This window comes from Lycium ferocissimum, chromosome 9 (assembly GCF_029784015.1).
Source record: "Lycium ferocissimum isolate CSIRO_LF1 chromosome 9, AGI_CSIRO_Lferr_CH_V1, whole genome shotgun sequence".
Taxonomy (NCBI): domain Eukaryota; kingdom Viridiplantae; phylum Streptophyta; class Magnoliopsida; order Solanales; family Solanaceae; genus Lycium; species Lycium ferocissimum.
The window spans coordinates 48314832-48332375 of record NC_081350.1 but is presented as its reverse complement, the minus strand read 5'-3'; the positions used below and the strand labels follow the sequence as shown (position 1 = coordinate 48332375).

At 35.4% G+C, this 17544-nt stretch overlaps 1 protein-coding gene across 2 annotated transcripts; it reads right to left on the bottom strand.

Moving 5' to 3' along the window:
* Window positions 1–309: 309 nt before the first annotated feature.
* Window positions 310–7698, bottom strand: LOC132031144 (protein LAZ1-like). 2 transcript variants are annotated; one of them, XM_059421009.1, is made up of 8 exons: window positions 7288–7687; window positions 6379–6435; window positions 5305–5413; window positions 4293–4477; window positions 4110–4198; window positions 3225–3486; window positions 2337–2588; window positions 310–1057 (listed from the first exon to the last, which is right to left on the bottom strand). In XM_059421009.1, exons 1-8 carry the CDS (start codon window positions 7462–7464, stop codon window positions 716–718), a joined length of 1473 nt encoding a protein of 490 aa, XP_059276992.1. In that variant the 5' UTR covers window positions 7465–7687; the 3' UTR covers window positions 310–715. The 2 variants fall into 2 exon arrangements, with proteins under 2 accessions (XP_059276992.1, XP_059276993.1); XM_059421010.1 differs by lacking the exon at window positions 310–1057 and having other exon boundaries at window positions 2397–2593; window positions 7288–7698.
* Between the last annotated feature and the right edge of the window lie 9846 nt (window positions 7699–17544).

The window sequence follows — 17544 nt, the reverse complement described above, 5'->3', positions numbered from 1 at the left end:
TAAGAGAACCTTTTCAAAAAATTTAATTTGAAAACTAAATTAGCAAGGTTTGCTCCTCAAAGGGTGATGAGGCACTTTTACAAGTGAACCAGTGGATCCTTTGTTACAAGTCGTGTCAATTTTTATATCTAAACCAAAGCTTATCATTTGCTTCTGATCTATGTATACATATTTAGTGAAAAAAAATGATGAAGCAGTGTCCCGTAACACCACTTGAGGCAAAGTAAATCCGTCCCCTGGTTAGGCCTTCATCTCCAATATGTTAAAGAGTAAGCAAAACATACATCAGATCAAAAAGAAAACTGCCTGTCTTAAAAGCAACTTCCCACCATATCATCGGGAAAAAATCAACATTTACTGTATGCTGTCATTCTGTAAATCTCGATTAAAAAAACAAAAAAGACAAGACAGATGAATGAAGCTAACTGATCCTGTTACAGAGAGGGATCATACACCCAGGAGGATACATAAATCTATACAACATTCTGAGACCCATTATGTGCAACAACAATGACAAAATATAATCAATCAAGAAGTGCTTTCATAATATCTAGCACTTCCATTTCTAAAAAGACTAAGAAACTGAAATATGAAGGCCCATGGGAAGTTCCCTGAACCAAAATTCTACTTCCTTAGAGCAGAAGAACAATGTAGTGCAGAATTAAACGCATATGCACAAACCTTTAGTATTTTGCTTCGTAGCCTTCTTTCTTGACTAATCCTTGGTAACCCACCTTTGACCACGAACTTGAATAGCACCAAAGTTCTGATCACTGCTACTCTCTCCACCACTTTCTGCACTGGTATATTCAGATTTTTTACGGTGCTTCTTCCTTCTAGAAGTTCCACTATCACTTACGCTTCCATTCAAAAGGGGATCATCTATCCCACGTATGACTCTTCGCGCTGGAGGTGAGGTGGCAACACCACTATCGCCCTTGTTTTTTCTCCCTTTCTCGTGTTTCTTTATGTTCTGAGAGATTTTATGTAATTTTTGAATTCCTTTCTCTACAGGTTCTACTGCTTGGGTTACTGTGAATTTCAAGTCATTTACTATCTGCATGCAGGACCAAAAAGTATTGTTAGCAAGGCGGAGAGTGAAATATGGGGACAGTAGGCTCGACGGAATAAATTTAACAAAATTCAAGCTTAGCTCAAGAGTAAACAGGGGCAAGATCGATTTCGAGCTCCAACTCAAGCTTAAGTATACACTCTTTTGTTTTGGTCAAATACTCTTATATTATATGTTCTTTCATCTCAAATTACAGAACACACTTTCCATTTAAGAATGTCCCAACATGTTTTGCACCATTCAACTAATAATATAATCTTTCACAACTTTCAAGAATCGTATAGCTTTCAGAAGACTTTGATGTGATCATTTTTCTATTCAACTAATCTTACAACTATTACTTTAGTATTTTAGTAAACCATGATGATTGATGTTTTAGCAGTGACAAAAAAAATCAGTATGTCACAGTGCTTCACTTCAGTAAGGGGCAACTTCAGTGATACCACAAAGACAGGTAACACGGATTCTGTCGAATCACAGGAGAGATGACAGAACATCTGCAATCATTAGTAATTGAAATAGGTTGACTTTATTAGGAGCGGTGAGGACATAATTGGGAAGTCGAGGAAACTTGGCATGCTAGGAAATTTTCTTTCAAGGTTAACAAATACATATAAACAAAAAATTGATTTCAACGACGACTTCAGCTGGTCAAATATTGCATGATAATGAATTCCTAGCACTAGAGAAATAGCAAAGTAGGAAGTCTGTGTGAAAGGAGAATACGATCTGAATCCTTGGAATATGATGAACTCCTAGTATAAGAGAAATCAAAAAGTAGGAACTGTGACTAGGAGGAGAAAACCCTCCGATTCATTGGGATGATCATTTCATCTATCCTTGAACTCTGCCTCATGAAAATTAATACTCCCTCCGTTCCAATTTATCTGTCTTAGTTTGATTAGGTACGAAGTTTAAGAAAGTACAAAAGACTTTTGAATCTTGTGATATTAAACTAAAGATATGTATAATGTATCAAAATGCCCTTTAATCTTGTGGTCTTAAACATGCCATGTGGGATGTTGGAATCAAAGAATTGACAAATTAGGAAAGAGCTATTCTTTCAAAAACAGATTAAAAAGGAAGAGAAAAACTGAAACAGAGGGAGTATCAGGAATTGGATGACACTTGAATGGGCTAAAAAGCACACTTGAGATGTCAGGATTTGCAACGGGAAGTTATTAGGTTTAGACACACAAATAGGCAGTAGCTTCAAAAACAACATGGCTCAAAGCATAAATAGTAAAAAGAAAGAGATGCTTACATATTCACCACCTCCAACAAAGATATCTTTAACACTTTCTCTAATGGTTGTTCCGCCCCTATCATCAATGTCTGGTTGAGGAAGACGTGATTTGGGACGACGTTCACTATCTCTAACCTCGTCAGGATCTACTGGCAAGTCAGCAGATACATAATCTCCAAGAACTGCAACATCTCCAGTAAAACACTCTCCCATCAACTCGTATGGCTTGGCAGGGAAGACATAGAGGTGAACCACAGAGGCAATGCCCATCTGTACTGGATGAATAACAAGAGCTGTTAAACTTCAAAATTTTGGAGGAATATCAAGCATCAATAAATCATAAATAGAATCTTTAGTGTCTATATTCATCAGTGACATTTCCCTGTCCTCAACCCTCATACCCCGAACAAATCTTCAGAAACATTAAAAACAAGGGCAGGGTTTGTGCTTGTTTTTCCTTCTTATTTTGGGGTAGGACCGTAGGGTAGGGAAAGAAACATGCCTTTGACCCCACAATAAAGAACAAAGCAGTCCTGAAATATTTTCAAGTCAACCATATGAAACCTCACACCTGGATAAGCTAGAGTATTATGCAGGCAGTTAAATGTCTACAAAGAAAATTTATTGAAAGCAGCTTTCAACATTAATATGCATCAGTTTGAGTAGCACATCAATATGCATCATAAGCAAATGGCACATGGATGCATCAGTCGTAAAACATAAGATGTTGAGCAAATGCAGGATCCTATGCTAAAAGCTTATCTTTCAAGTTTCTAGCCCACACTTTAATAGCATAACAATTTGTGTGTGCAATTCTCTAGGAGCAAAAAGCAAAATTCCTGATAGCCCAAACAAAATGTTTGGTATTAGAAGTAATAAAAACATGCCCAATTCCAGAACAATTACCTCAATGCATATGATGAAATCTTGAATGCTGGACTTAAACTGCAAAGCTTGAGCTATTGGACTTCTAAAGAAACCAAGTGTAGAAAGCAGGGCTATTGCCAGGCCTTGCCACCAAGTTAAGAAAACAATTGACTTGAAAGTTAGAAACTTGTACAGCGGCTTGATGTGAGATAACTCATCCTTTGTAATAGTATAAAATTGAACTAAGCAATACAATGCCCATGATTGACTGAAATTTAAAACCACAGCCATATATGGATACCTACAGAGACAAGGCAGATAATGTAAGAGATATCTTGGACCGTTATTTCATTAATTACATGGTCAAATCAGCATGATAACATGGTATTGAATGTCAAAAGACTTCCAGGATAATAATTCTTTTTAGGAGTATCTGCCACATAGATGCAGCTTTATACCCATAAGTTGAATATCAATGCAGGAACTAATTCTGCAAACTATAGGAAGATAATAATAAGCTGCTAAGAAACCATATGCTGAACAGATTTGCAACTTTTGAAGTCTATGCAGTCACTATTCATAGTTATTGCGGGATAGCCTTCCACTCGAACTTAAGAGCCTTCCCCTGGCTGGCTGGCTGTTTTAAATAAAACGCATGCACATAAAGACAAGACAACTTAACCTTCACCAAAGGCATATAAAGACTCATGCTGGATGGTGCCAGGCAGGGTAAAATGAAGGAATTTTTTTCCATTAGCCGAGGAAAGTAGCAAAAGACCATCACTATCATGAGAAGAAAAGAAAAATGTAGGATTAAAGATTTCTATTTGATCAAAGGGATGGCCAAAGGACAAATCCAGCTGAAAACAAGAAGGAGAAATCAAGGAGAGGGAGCTATTCAAATGATAACAAGGCATTTCTTACCCACAATTCCATTTGAAGTCTCCTTCACAATATACATCAAAAACTTCAAGAATCACTGCTAAAGTAGCAGTAAATGCTTTGATTATCATCTGCAGAGTTTGTGTTGTAAATATTCAAGTCAAGAACTGAGTAAAGCTTGTCGATCCAAAGGAATATAGCCTCTAAGTTAGGTAGCACACTTACATATTGGACAATTCCAAACTTGATAACTTGGTAAACCCACTGACCAAGTTTCCATGGCTTGAAAATATAATTCATCGGAAAATGATGCTTAACAATCCCCTTTTCCGAGCCATGCTCTAGTAGTGGCATCTTTGAACCTGCACGTCCTTCCCTTTTCATAAATGCTATGGTCCTCTTTTCTCCACCTATATCCAAAAAAAAAAAAAAGTTACAACAACAACTTACCTAGTGTAATCCCGCAAATGGGGTCTGGGGAGGGTAGAGTATATACAGACCTTACCCCTACCTTGGGAGGTAGAGAGGTTGTTTACGATAGACCCTCGGCTCAAAATAAAGCAATAACAAAGCAGGTCAAATAGAAAAAGGAGCCGTAACTACAACAAAATAGTATGCAAAGCGAAGAACAAGAGAGAGTAAAGAAGGACGAGAAACTACAAGAGAAATGCTATGACTACCAGTAAGGTAGGATAAGTGAGAAAATGCTCTACTACCTACTAACCTTCTACCCTAATCCGTGTCCTCCACAACCTCCTATCTAAGGTCATGTCCAAAAAAAAAGGATAAAAAGAAAATGAACAGAAAGGAAGAAAGACATAAATAATTGACGAGTTCATACAAGAGATTTTGGAGACATTTTTCTGGTGACCAGTGGCGTAAGCGACTAGTAAAATCAAACCGGGACCAATTTAAGCTTTGCAAACTTTAGTTAGCATTTTTACAGTGCAGGGCACTTTGGAATACCACTTAACAAACAAGCAGACCAGCTCTTTATATTAGGCAGTCAAACTTCAGTTGTCATACCAACAAGAAACACATGAGCATGTGTGTGTATAAGAAGAAATCTACTGATGAATAGGAGAAGTACAATTCAGAGCTATCAGATCTCCTCAAGTTGCAAAACAAGGACAAAAATTCTTTCTTTAGGCAGGACGGCTAGTTGGATTACTTTCCTGAATCTAACATTAGATGGAAGTGACCAAGTAATCAAACTTAACACAGAAAATATCCATACCTAAACACGCAACAAGATACCTCCCAAAGCAGTACATGGCAAAGGATTCATAGCAATCACGCAGTATCCCGATTTCAACAGTAATCGCTGGATTTACCAATGACACAAACTGAAAAATAAGCCATATCAGAGAATCAACCAGGTAAACTCCTCAAAACGGACTGAGATCCTCAATAAAAATGGTTGCCTATGCTCTGTGTTTAACTTAGTGTAGTAAGATTATAACAAATTTGTGAAACAAATATCATAAATATCAACTTTGAATATCCATAACTAAACCGTCTCTCCTTTTTTCATTTCAGTTTGATGGAGCTAGAAAGTGAAGGCCCTTACCGTGGAATGTCAATGTCTGATATACACAGAGATAAAAACCTCGAAAATTGACAAATGTTACTTCTTACGAAATTGAGGAAAGTATGCTCTATTCACTTTCAAATTTGTATTCTCTCTACTGTGATATGATATGTACCTCTATAAATGTTAGACATTTTGTATGTTCATATTACATTCACTTTTTTCTAACGGTGTTATCACCTTCAACTAGCTACCAACCTGAAGTCTACTAACATATCTCTTCCTCGTGTTCTCCGAAGTTCTATTGTTTATTAAATGAACCTGAGCAATAAGGTCAATAAGGTTATTCTTCCTCTTTTTTTCCTTTCATTACTTTTTGTTTATAAACCTCAATCAGGGGTGGAGCCACACCTCTAGCTACGAGTTCGGCAAAATCCAGTAACTTTGTCTCAAACTTTGTATTTGTGTTAAAAAATCATATGATACGTATAAATAATACATCCAAAACCCAATAAACAAAAAAATTATGATCCAGCATGCATAAACTAAAAATCCTGGCTCCACTCCTGACCTCTATAGTTCGTTTTGCCTCCTCAAAGGAACGAGGACAGACCGAGCTTTGTCACTATCATTGGTATTGATATTAATAAGTGATCGTGACAACTCGTTAATTTTTCAATTTAGTACTTGGAGAAAGATTTTGCCTTTCTGCTCATCCCAACTCATATATATTAAAAAAAAAAAAAAAAAAAAAAAAAAAAAAAAAAAAAAAAAACTCACTGATTCAATAGCATAACAAGGCACCATCAATATCACTCCAATCAAGAACTTTTGTTCCTGCCATTCAAAGAAAAAAGTTAATCCCTCTGTCTATTTTTATTTGTCAACACCACAACCTTAAGAAGCAATAAATAAAAAGATAATTTTACTATACTACCCCTAATTATTATAAATCATCTAAATAATTGAAATCAATCAAACATATGTTACAAGTTATACAACCACTAACAATTCAAGTTTCCTACCCAATAATTAATAATAGGGGTAAAATAGGTATGAAATGATAAATTATCTCTTGATTTTCCAAAACTTGACAAGTAAACGTGGACATATATTTTTTGTATATTGGACAAGTAAAAATGGACGTAAGTAGTAAAATACATACTCCTTCCGTTCACTTTTACTTGTCCACTATTCCAAAAATAAATTTTTACTTTTCGTCCACTTTCCTAAAGAGAAAAAATATTCTTTTTTCTATTTTATTCTTAACATTAATTACTCATTCCAAATCTTTTCCCAAATTCACTAAGAAGTCCTACACCGACTAATCAGTGGCGGAGCTAGTAAGAGCCAAGGGGGTTCATCCCTTCGTCGAAAAATTACACTGTATATACAAGGTGAAACTTATTTTTTATGTATATATAGTAGACATTGAACCCCCTTGGCTTCTTCGTTTGTCTATTTTTTTTATATTTTTGAACCCCCTTTGTTAAAATCCTGGCTCCGCCACTGCGACTAATATGGATATTATGGTAAAATATGCACTTCATTTATTATTTCTTTAAGGTGCGTGCAAAGTATATAGTGGACAAGTAAAAGTAAACGGAATGAGTACAAACAAATATAGAAAACCAGCATTGCAATAAACAGAAAATGAAAGAAAATGGTAAAAAAGGGAGAGATAATAACCTCGGGATTTTTGTAAACAGAAAGGTGTTCGAAGAGGAGATACATAGAGAGTGTAAGAGTAAGGATTACGAATAATCCAGCTACTATACTTGCCCATATTGGTGTTGAATAACTGCTAAGATAATTGTGTGTTATATGATTCAAATAATCCCATGTAATTGATATTATCCTCTGCATCAGCAAGTCTTGGGGATCCAAATTTGAGGGATCTATTGAGGAAATTATTGAAATCTTTGATCCTTTTGAAATTTGATTTTTTGTAAACTGACGTTGTTTAGTGTACCATTAGCTTTTACAGTTTTTTTCCTAATTTTGAATCGGTACACTATTGAATGTTGAAAAAGAATAAAGAAACCCGCCTTTTATTCGGATATTCCGTGGGGACAAAAGTTTATATTAACTTATTATTTGAAACAATAAAGATGACGAGGACAAGAGTAGAATGTTAGATTTTGCTTGTTAAAATAACGGAAAAGGGCAATGTATACCCGTTTACTATGGGGTATTGTTTAAATCCACCCTCCGTTATACTTTTTAGCCATTCGTGCCCCTGCAGTCTGGATAACTTTTAAATATACCCCTTGTTTGACGGAGGGGACACGTGGAGGGCTTTGGGAGGCTGACCCATGTTATTTAATTTTATACCCGGTAAAACGGGTTTGACCCACTACCCGAATTAAAACCCACCCCCGTACACTCTCTCCATAGCTCAACCTCCATAGCTCCACCTCCATAGTTGCTCCATAGCTTCTTCTCCATCTAAAAAAACGTGACTGGTAAGCATAAAAAAGGTAATTTTGTTCACTAAATTCAATTTCTTTAACTCAGTTGTGCCCTCTTAAATTCTAATGTCTTTCTTCAATTTTAAGGGTTTAGGAAATGTCGGAGGTTAGTGTTTCATCTACGAGGACTTGCCATTGCGGGCTGGCTCCTCGACAATTCACTTTAAAAACTCCTGCAAATGCAGGAAGGAAATTTCATAAGTGTGCTAATCGTGATGTAAGTTATTTTTTTTTTTTTGGTGGATAGATGTTGAAATGTATGTTTAAACATTAATTAATTTCATTTATTATTGGTAGAAATCATGCGGTTATTGGAAATGGGATGATGAAGATTTTCCCGATGGTGCGGTTATTGCAATTAACCAACTACGGTTAGAATTGGAAGCGGCAAAAGGATCGATCAATGTTTTGAATATGACGTTGGATCAAGTGAAGATCGAAAAGGATGGTTTGAAGGATAAAGTGGAAGCTTGAGAGGCCATGAAAAACTTTGAAGTTAATAAAGCTATGAAGTTGGAAGAGAAGGTGTTGAAGATGAAGATGTGTATTATAATGTTATGTGCATTAATTGTTGGATTTGCATTTGCGGTGATGACAAAATGAAGCTTATTATTGTGTTTGTATTTTAGTTTGACGGTATATTAAGAATGTTTAGTGTGACTAAACTGAAGTTTAGTTTTGAATGTGTAATGTGCATCTTGGATAGTGTTGAATGAAATTCATTGATCTTTAATGTCAAGTTACTTGTGCATATTAACTTGGACTATATTGTTGTGCAATTCGTTTAACTAGATGAGCTTGTGTAGTTGTTGGAGTATATTGGTGCATATTGTTGGAGTATATTGGTGCATATTATTGGAGTATATTAGTGGCAAACTGCCCAGAAATACAGTCCAAACTGCTCAGATTTTTGCGTGCAAACTGGACATTTTTTGCCCAGAAATTTGACTCTGTAGCTAACAGTTTTGAGAAGAAATTAGGCTACTTTTGTGTACTAAAATGGATACTAAGATAGAATACATACAATAGTAATAATGCACAATAATTGATCAAAAATAAAGGCAATTCAACTACTAAAACACCTTCAATAGATTAAGCAAACCAAACCATACATCAATTTCTTAAAAAGAAAAAGGCACAAGTAGACCTAATCTATGTCTATGATCTCCTCCTTTATATGAACAATGAAGGTTAGGCGATCCTCAACATCACAGACTTGAAAACACAACTCATTTCCTTCCTTTAGCCCTTTAGCATCGACAAAGGCTTTCCATCCTTTATTGAGGCGCGCTTCTGCGCCAAATTTGTATTTCATAAAGAATGCGCCATTGTCAAATATAACAACGTTCTTCTTTATCATATTTCGGAAGAACATCCAAAATGTTAGTAGGAACTATCTGCACAAATACAGTAGGAAGTATCTGCACAAATACATGTTATTAGATGCAATTAAAAAAAAAACAATTGAATACAAAAACTAAATTTGATGCTAAAATTTAACACTTACAAAATCATTGTTTTCAATATATGATTTTGTCAATTTTTTCTCAAAGAAAGCGATTGTATAATCTTGAACCTTTGGCATCTTGTTTGTGATATAATTTCGTTTGTGATGGAACTTTGTTTGTGATGGAATGAATGAGATGAATAAGGGGAGTTATATAGGCTTTCAACCATCCAATGCATTAAACTAGTCAACTACACCATTCATTGCATTCAACTACACCATTCAATACCATTCAACTATTCAACTACACAATTCAATGCATTCAACAATTCAACTACCACAACTATTCAAAGACCATTCTAAGTACCATTCAATAAAAATGCCCAAATTGTGACATTAAAAACTGCCCAAAATGCAGATTCTCGATAGAAACAAAGGCAATTTAACTAATAAAACTCATTCACTAGATTAAGCAAACCAAACCATAATGGTACCAACGAGGTTCAACATTCACACACCTAGTTACGTTAAGCATGTCAACAGTTAGACATGTACACAAACTTAAGAGTTTTGGATGCTACGCTGTAACTGCAAAAACTTATACAACCTAAGTCACAACATGGCATCCAAATCATAGCCAAAAGAACATTAAACTACACATAATGTACTGTCATTGAGCAGTAATTACACCCAAAAATAACAACAAAGCAATACCAAGCTAAAGGATAGATATTCCTTTCCCCTGTTTGTGCTCTTAATTTCTCAAGTATTTGCTGCCTGTTTTGCTTCTCAAGCTGATTATCAGTCACTACAGCCTTTCCCTTCTATGTGAGCTTTGATGGTGAGCAAGAAAGATCTATGGGTTCACTAACACCTGTGTCATCCCCTATAAAGCTGATTCTTCTTATCCCAGAAGACACTTGAACATTCTACCTAGGCTGAAACCTAGTTTCTGCCTCTGATGTAATACAAGGCCTTAGTAATGGGTCAGGATCGTGTTCAAAGGATGGATATTCAAATTCTGGAAAAGCATTGAGCACAAAGTCTTGACTAGACTTGGACACTTGAGGTGCAGATGATTGAACATCTTCTTGGGTCTGCATGACTTCATCTTCACTATTTTCATCAAGTAGAGTTCTCTTTCTCTTAGGTGCAGACTACCTATTTTTTGATGACTGCCCCACCTCAAAACAATTCTTGGATTTAGATGGAGCTGCAGAACTTTGCTTAGTTTTCCTTGCTTTTATTGGCTGAAAATAGAAGTAATTGTAGTTAGAATCTGGAAAACGTAAATTAAATGTACTTAAAAGTAAATATTACCTTTTTGCATCCCCTTGCATTGTGGCCAGGTTCTCCACAAGTCCCACAATTTATAATTCTTCCTTTCTTGGACAAACTCCACTCACCTTGCCTCTTACTAGCTTCATTTTTTTGGCTAATTCTCTTGATTCTAGGTCTACCTGCTAAAGTCACCATATCAGGTGGATCCATTGCATTAGCTGGACCAACTGTCCAGAATTTCTCACCAGGAACCGGTTATATCTTATGGTGATAAGTCTGTAGGTATGCTTCTTTGATGTACCACCAGTGTATCTCCCTTACAAGGTCTTTCTTCAAATACTGCATTGCCTTTATTGCATGAGGACATGGGATCCCAAAGATGTCCCACATCCTACATGTGCATCTTCTCATCTCCAACTTCACAATGTGCTTGTCTTGCCCCTCTAAAACTTCAAAACCATCATCACCATTTTCTTCCATCACACAGACTTGAGCAATTTTGAGGAAGTCATAATACAGTTCTAAGAAGTTAGGAGTGTACTCTTGTCTCCATGAACTCACTTTCTCTTCATGTTTTCTTAAATGATTCATTATCTTGTGTACTCTTGTCTCCATGAACTCACTTTCTCTTCATGTTTTCTTAAATGATTCATTACCTTCACCCTTATAGTTTCAAGCATCTTAATTATTGGCTTGTATCTAGCATCCAAAATCCATTTGTTGAAGGACTCAGTGATATTGTTGGTCACTGATGGATTCTTGCAAACAGTGTCAAAATAGGCCCTACACCAACTATAGGAAGGACACTTCAACAATGACTTAACAGCGGCTTCACTCAACTGACCCATACATATCAATTGGTCTTTAAACTCTTCTAGATAAGTTGACCATGAAGCCCACGAAAACAGCTTCTTCATCTCCAAGGATCTTCCATTTTTTGCCCAATTTGCTTCAACATGTTTGGCACAATACCTTCTCTTTGCTTGTGGAAGCACATTTTTAATGGCATCAATTAATCCCTGCATTAGAATATGTACAGAATTAAAGTCAACTAATTACAGAATTTAGCTATCGAATTGAAGTCAACTAATCAACTTACTTAATATACTATGAGAATTTAAGTGAAATAAGTAAACTAATTACCAAATGTGATCAACCAATCAACTTAATTAATATACTATGAATAACAGTGCATAAATAACTAAACTGGTTACCTATTAAGTCAACTAATCAACTTACTTATTACACTAACTGCAGAATTTAAGTGAAATAAGTAAACTAATTACTAGGTCAACTAATCAACCAATCAACTTACTTAATATACTAATTGCAGAATAACAGTGCATAAATAAGTAAATTGATTACCTAAGTTAAGTCAACTAATCAACTTACTTAATATACTAACTGTAGAATTTAAGTGAAATAAGTACACTAATTACCAAGTCAACTAATCAACCAATCAACTTACTTAATATACTAACTGCAAAATAACAGTGCATAAATAAGTAAACTGATTACCTAAGTTAAGTCAACTAATCAACTTACTTAATATACTAACTGTAGAATTTAAGTCAAATAAGTAAACTAATTACCAAGTCAACTAATAAACTAATCAACTTACTTATCTAAGTTAAGTAGAATAAGTACAGAATTTAAGACAAGGACATAACTAAAACAAGTAAGGATAGAATTAATACAACGTAAAGACAAGAAAGGTACCTTCTGCATGTCTGAGATAAATGTAACTCCTTCTCCCATATTCAGCTCCAATGAACCCTTCAGATGCACCACAAACCAGGTCCAACTCCTCTTTGTTTCTTTATCAACAACTGCCCATGCTAGAGGATAGAAATGGTTCTGGCTGTCTTGCCCAAGTGCCACTAACAGTTGGCCTTTTGCTTTCCCTTTCAAAAAAGTGCCATTAAGTCCAATAAATGGCCTCAAACCATCTTTGTATCCCATCTTTAGGACCTGGAAACAAATGTACATTCTAAGGAATTTTCTTTTGCCTTGAAGTAGTGCCTCCTTTGATAACTTAATAACCACATCAGATCCAGGATTACTATCCCTCAAAGCTTTGACATAACCCTCCAACTTGTTGTAATCGTCATTGAAACTGCCTTCAAGCTTCTCCAAGATCATTTTCTTTGCCCTTTTACACTTACCATGAGTAGCATTAAGGTTAAAGGCAGCTTGCAAATTAGCCCTCATCTCTCTCACTTTGTACTTAGGATCATCTTCCAACTTCCTCTTGAAGTAGTGTGCAATGGTTAAATAATCAACCCTACTGTTGTCAAACTTATCACTGCAATCATGTTTTGTGTTTAATGTTTTCACTCTACAGCCCTCCCTGCCTTTGTCCATGGATATTAGACAAATAAATTGGCAGCCCTCTTCACACCTATATCTCACCTATTGTTGTCACTCTTCAAAAGCACTAACTCCTTCTTATTAACCATTACATACAATTTCAAAAAATTCCTAGCTTCAACTATATCTTTGAAAGACATACCACTATGTATCTCTTTATACTCAATAAGGTGTTCAGTAACTTCTTGTTTTCTTTGTGCTAGAAAGCCTATCCGTTCGTAGTCATAGTCCAAATCCTCAAAGATCAATTTCATCATCATCCTCCCCTTCATTTTCAGTACTACTACCATCACTAACAACTGAAGCTATAGCTGCATAAGTCTCAGTATGGTGGACAATAGAGGGGACAGAAACAATAAGCTCACAATAATCTACAATACAAATATTGATAACACTAAACTTATCACTAACAAGACACAACAAGTTCCTAATTCCAGGATCATCTTCAATCTCATAATATTTTTCAGATGGACCAACAATAATTAGTTGTTGAACTCCTACAAACCTTAATTTTTTAATATATTCATCAACTAAATCTTTAAAGGACACAATGTCTAAGACATACCCTCTCCAAAGATGAACTTCCTTAATTGAGTAGAGAGCATAGGGCTTAGTTATCCATTCACTACCATGATTGAAAACCAGGTCCACATGAACCATCTTTAACCTACAAAGATGGTACAAAAATTGAAGGAGCCATAAAGTTACAAAACAAACATAAATTAGACAAACAGTGCATAAAGTCATATTAAACAACTCATATGTTATAAAACAACATACATTGGGGCCACTAAACATATAATACAAAAAAAAAATTATTAATAAAGTACCACTATAAGGGCCCCTACTTAATAAAAAATGCAAATTAACATATTTAACTCTCAACCACCACATTTCAATGCAAAATCAGTCACATGGGGGACCAAATTCAACAATAAAAAGGCAATTTTTAAGATATGTAATTTGGGTATAGAAAGACCTAAACCACCAAACAACTTCAAACCCACACATAACACCAAAATAGAAAACCCTAAACCACCAAACACTTCTACTTTCAGTCTTATGGTCCCCCCAAACCCCGCAATAACTAAAAAAACCTAATAGATCCAAAAAAGGAAAGGACCACGCATTAAAGACCACATGCATGACAATACAACTATAAATGCACAAAAACAACAACCGAACTCCAACAATACTACCAGAAAAGGCAAGAAATCAAGTCAGTGCAAAAAAATACAAACCCTAGAAAGAAAAATCATATTAAAACATAAAACCAACTTACTAAAATCTTTAAGCTTTTGAGTTAATACAACAATCTTTATTGAAGAAACTTACCTTTTTGAGCTTCAATTGCAACACAGATCTAAGCCGCCGCTCTTGACCCTTAACTTTCTAAAATGAGAGAGTGTACAAGTGTAGGGTTTGTACGAGTGGGTGGGGTTTTAATTCGGGTAGTGGGTCAAACCCGTTTTACCGGGTATAAAATTAAATAACATGGGTCAGCCTCCCAAAGCCTTCCATGTGTCCCCTCTGTCAAATAAGGGGTATATTTAAAAGTTACCTACACAGCAGGGGTACGAATGGCTAAAAAGTATAACGGAGGGTGAATTTAAATAATATACCATAGTAGAGGGGTATATATGGCCCTTTTCTGTTAAAATAATGAGTCTTCAACTTGCAAATATTGTTTTTAATAACTTTAGTCGAAGAATTAACTTGTGGTGACCTTCAAATTCTGAAATTAGCACAGGTGACATGTGGGGACCACCCAAAATCAAAATCCAATTAAATTTGGGATTAAGAATATTGGGGTCTAAAATGTATTTTTTCAAACTTCTTAATCTTTTACAAAATACAAAAAAGACCCCAATCCATTTAATCCAACCCTCAATTTATTTCAAAATCAACATCGGTCCATATCAAATTAAAAGCTTCCATTCAAAGACACGAACTGAACTCAACTGCTCCTTCAAAGACATGAACTGAACTGGGGAACTCAACTGCTTCTTCAAAACCGTCCCTCATCAACCTCTTCAAAAGAAAAATTGACGAACTGCTGCTCTCATTTCTTTCTGTCTTCACTGCTGCTTCTTTAAGTTATTCTTAGGTAAAATCGCTCAACTTTTTCCTCTTATAAAGTTAGGGTTTTGAAATCAAAGTGCGAAAATGATGATTTTGGTTAGAGAAGAAGAAGAAGAAGAACATGGGTTTGTCTTTAATGCTGTTTATTTTTTGTTCAATACTTGAGAAACCCTTATTTGCTGTATTTGTTCCACTTGTTGGGGTTTGTGTGTTTTTAAATAGTGTATGTGGTTGTGAAATTATGATTTTTGGTGTTGTTTGTGTTCTCATTCTCCTTAGGATTTCGAACAAAGGGCTTGTTGGGCTTGACAAAACCCTTTTGCTCTATTTATTTCACTTGTTGGGGTTTGTGTGTTTTTAAATAGTGTATGTGGTTGTGAAATTATGATTTTTGGTACTGTTTGTGTTCTTGTTCTCCTTGGGGTTTCGAAAAAAGGGTTTGAATTTTTCTTGGATTTTTTCCAATAGCTGAGTAAGTTGTTGCAGCAACTTTAGCACTTGTTTGACAGTTGAGGCTGGTGTATTTTGTTTAACTTGTGATGGTTGTGTGTTTTTAGTGAAATACATATTTTTTCTGGTTCAAAAGTTAGGGTTTTGAAATTAAAGTATGAAAATGATGGTTAAAGAAGAAGAAGAAGAACATGGGTAGGGTGTCTCTTCAATGGTGTGTATTTTGTTCAATTTTTTACGGTTGTGTGTTTATAAATGTACACTGATATTGCTGATAGTGAAATAGATGTTGTTGTCCTCGTAAGGCTTAGGAAAAAGGGTCTTGCCTTTGTTTTATTTTTACCCAACAGCTGAGTAATCTGTTGCAATAGATTGCTAATCTGTTGGTAAAAACCTAAACAATAGCTGAGGTTGTTGCAGCAAATGAATCTGTTGTTGCAACAAATTCACAATCTGTTGAAAATTGTTAAAAAAGTTGTTGAGGAAGTCGTTAAAGAATCGTTCTAATATTTTCCAATGATTATTCTGTTGAACCGTGGGCGAGCTACGGTGTTAGGGGGTTAAGCCGAACCTAGTAGCTTTTTCGTAGACCCTGTATTTGTACTAGAAAAATTAGTAAATATAGATAATATTTACTTGCGAACCCCATACATAACTAAGCAGGCGGTTCAGTGGCTGGGCAGTGCCTAGTTAAGTGATTTCCCCACACGAGTTCGAATCCCACCAGCGCCCATTGCTTTCTTTTTTGTTTTATTTGGTATAAAGCAAGATTTCCTTTTATAATTCTTTCTTAAAATTAGATAAAATCAAAACAAATGAATCGTGCAGCTTTTTCCATTGGGATTTGGGGGTACAAAATATAAAATTAACAAATCCAACCCCAAAAGCAAATGACTTGTACACAGTACCTACCATTCTTTTTCATCTTTCTCTTTCACAACAAAGCCAAATCAAAAATCAATTTTCAAAAAAGCTAGGATTTTAACTTTTGCTTGAAGCCTGCAAATCACCACTTTGTCGCCCCCTTTCATCGGAGAACGGGCCTCCGATTGGTGACTGTCGACTGGTATGTCCAAGATAATGAGATATTCTTTCTTTTATGCTCCCTTCCTCCTTTCTTCTTCCTCATTTGTTTGCTGTAAAATATTTAAGAATTGATTTTTAATCTTTGATTCTAGGGCTGTCCCACACTTTGACCTTTTATATTTATCAAATTTTCCTGTTTTGCTTCCCAAATTTCAATACCAAAATCCCCGACAAGCCGACAAGTATGTGATCCTTTTCTTATTTCCAATTTTTATATATAGTGCAATATGTTTCTCTGTAAATATGAGACTACACATTATACAAGCTTAAGATATTTTTTGCAAAATAAATTACTTTAAGATTGCGAACTATTATTAATTAAAGAAGTGCCAATGCTATTTTTAGATGAGTCTACACTAGGATTTTTTTTTGTTAATAACCTTTAAAAGCTATTGTGAACTACAACAGATTATATATTGCTTTTGTGTGGTCTCCAAAATTTGAAATGTAATTTGTGTTTTGTTGACTTTTAGGATCTTTAAGCGAAAGTCAAGATGATCACGGATTTCTTCAAGCCTCAAGCTCCTTCAGAGATGATCACGGATTTCTTCAAGCCTCAAGCTCTTTCAGATACTGCTCCTCACTCTCCTTTGCCAAGTTCTCATTTGCCAAGTTCTTCGTCGCCTGTCAATCTTTTCAAAGCATTGGATAATGACAAAGTGTTGGCCGATTTGGATCTTAAATCAGATCCTGCTGAAAGAAAACAAATGTCGAAATTTCTCCTAATATACGTGACCGAGTGAGGAGATATTACATACC

What these genes read in the sequence shown, in the direction of transcription:
- LOC132031144 (XM_059421009.1), bottom strand. Translation starts at nt 7,464, where the DNA reads ATGCAGAGGATAATATCAATTACATGGGATTATTTGAATCATATAACA. An exon ending in AGTTTGGAATTGTCCAATAT is followed by an intron (nt 4,199 to 4,292) that starts GTAAGTGTGCTA and finishes CAAACTCTGCAG; the next exon opens with ATGATAATCAAAGCATTTAC. An exon ending in ATTTCATCATATGCATTGAG is followed by an intron (nt 2,589 to 3,224) that starts GTAATTGTTCTG and finishes CATCCAGTACAG; the next exon opens with ATGGGCATTGCCTCTGTGGT.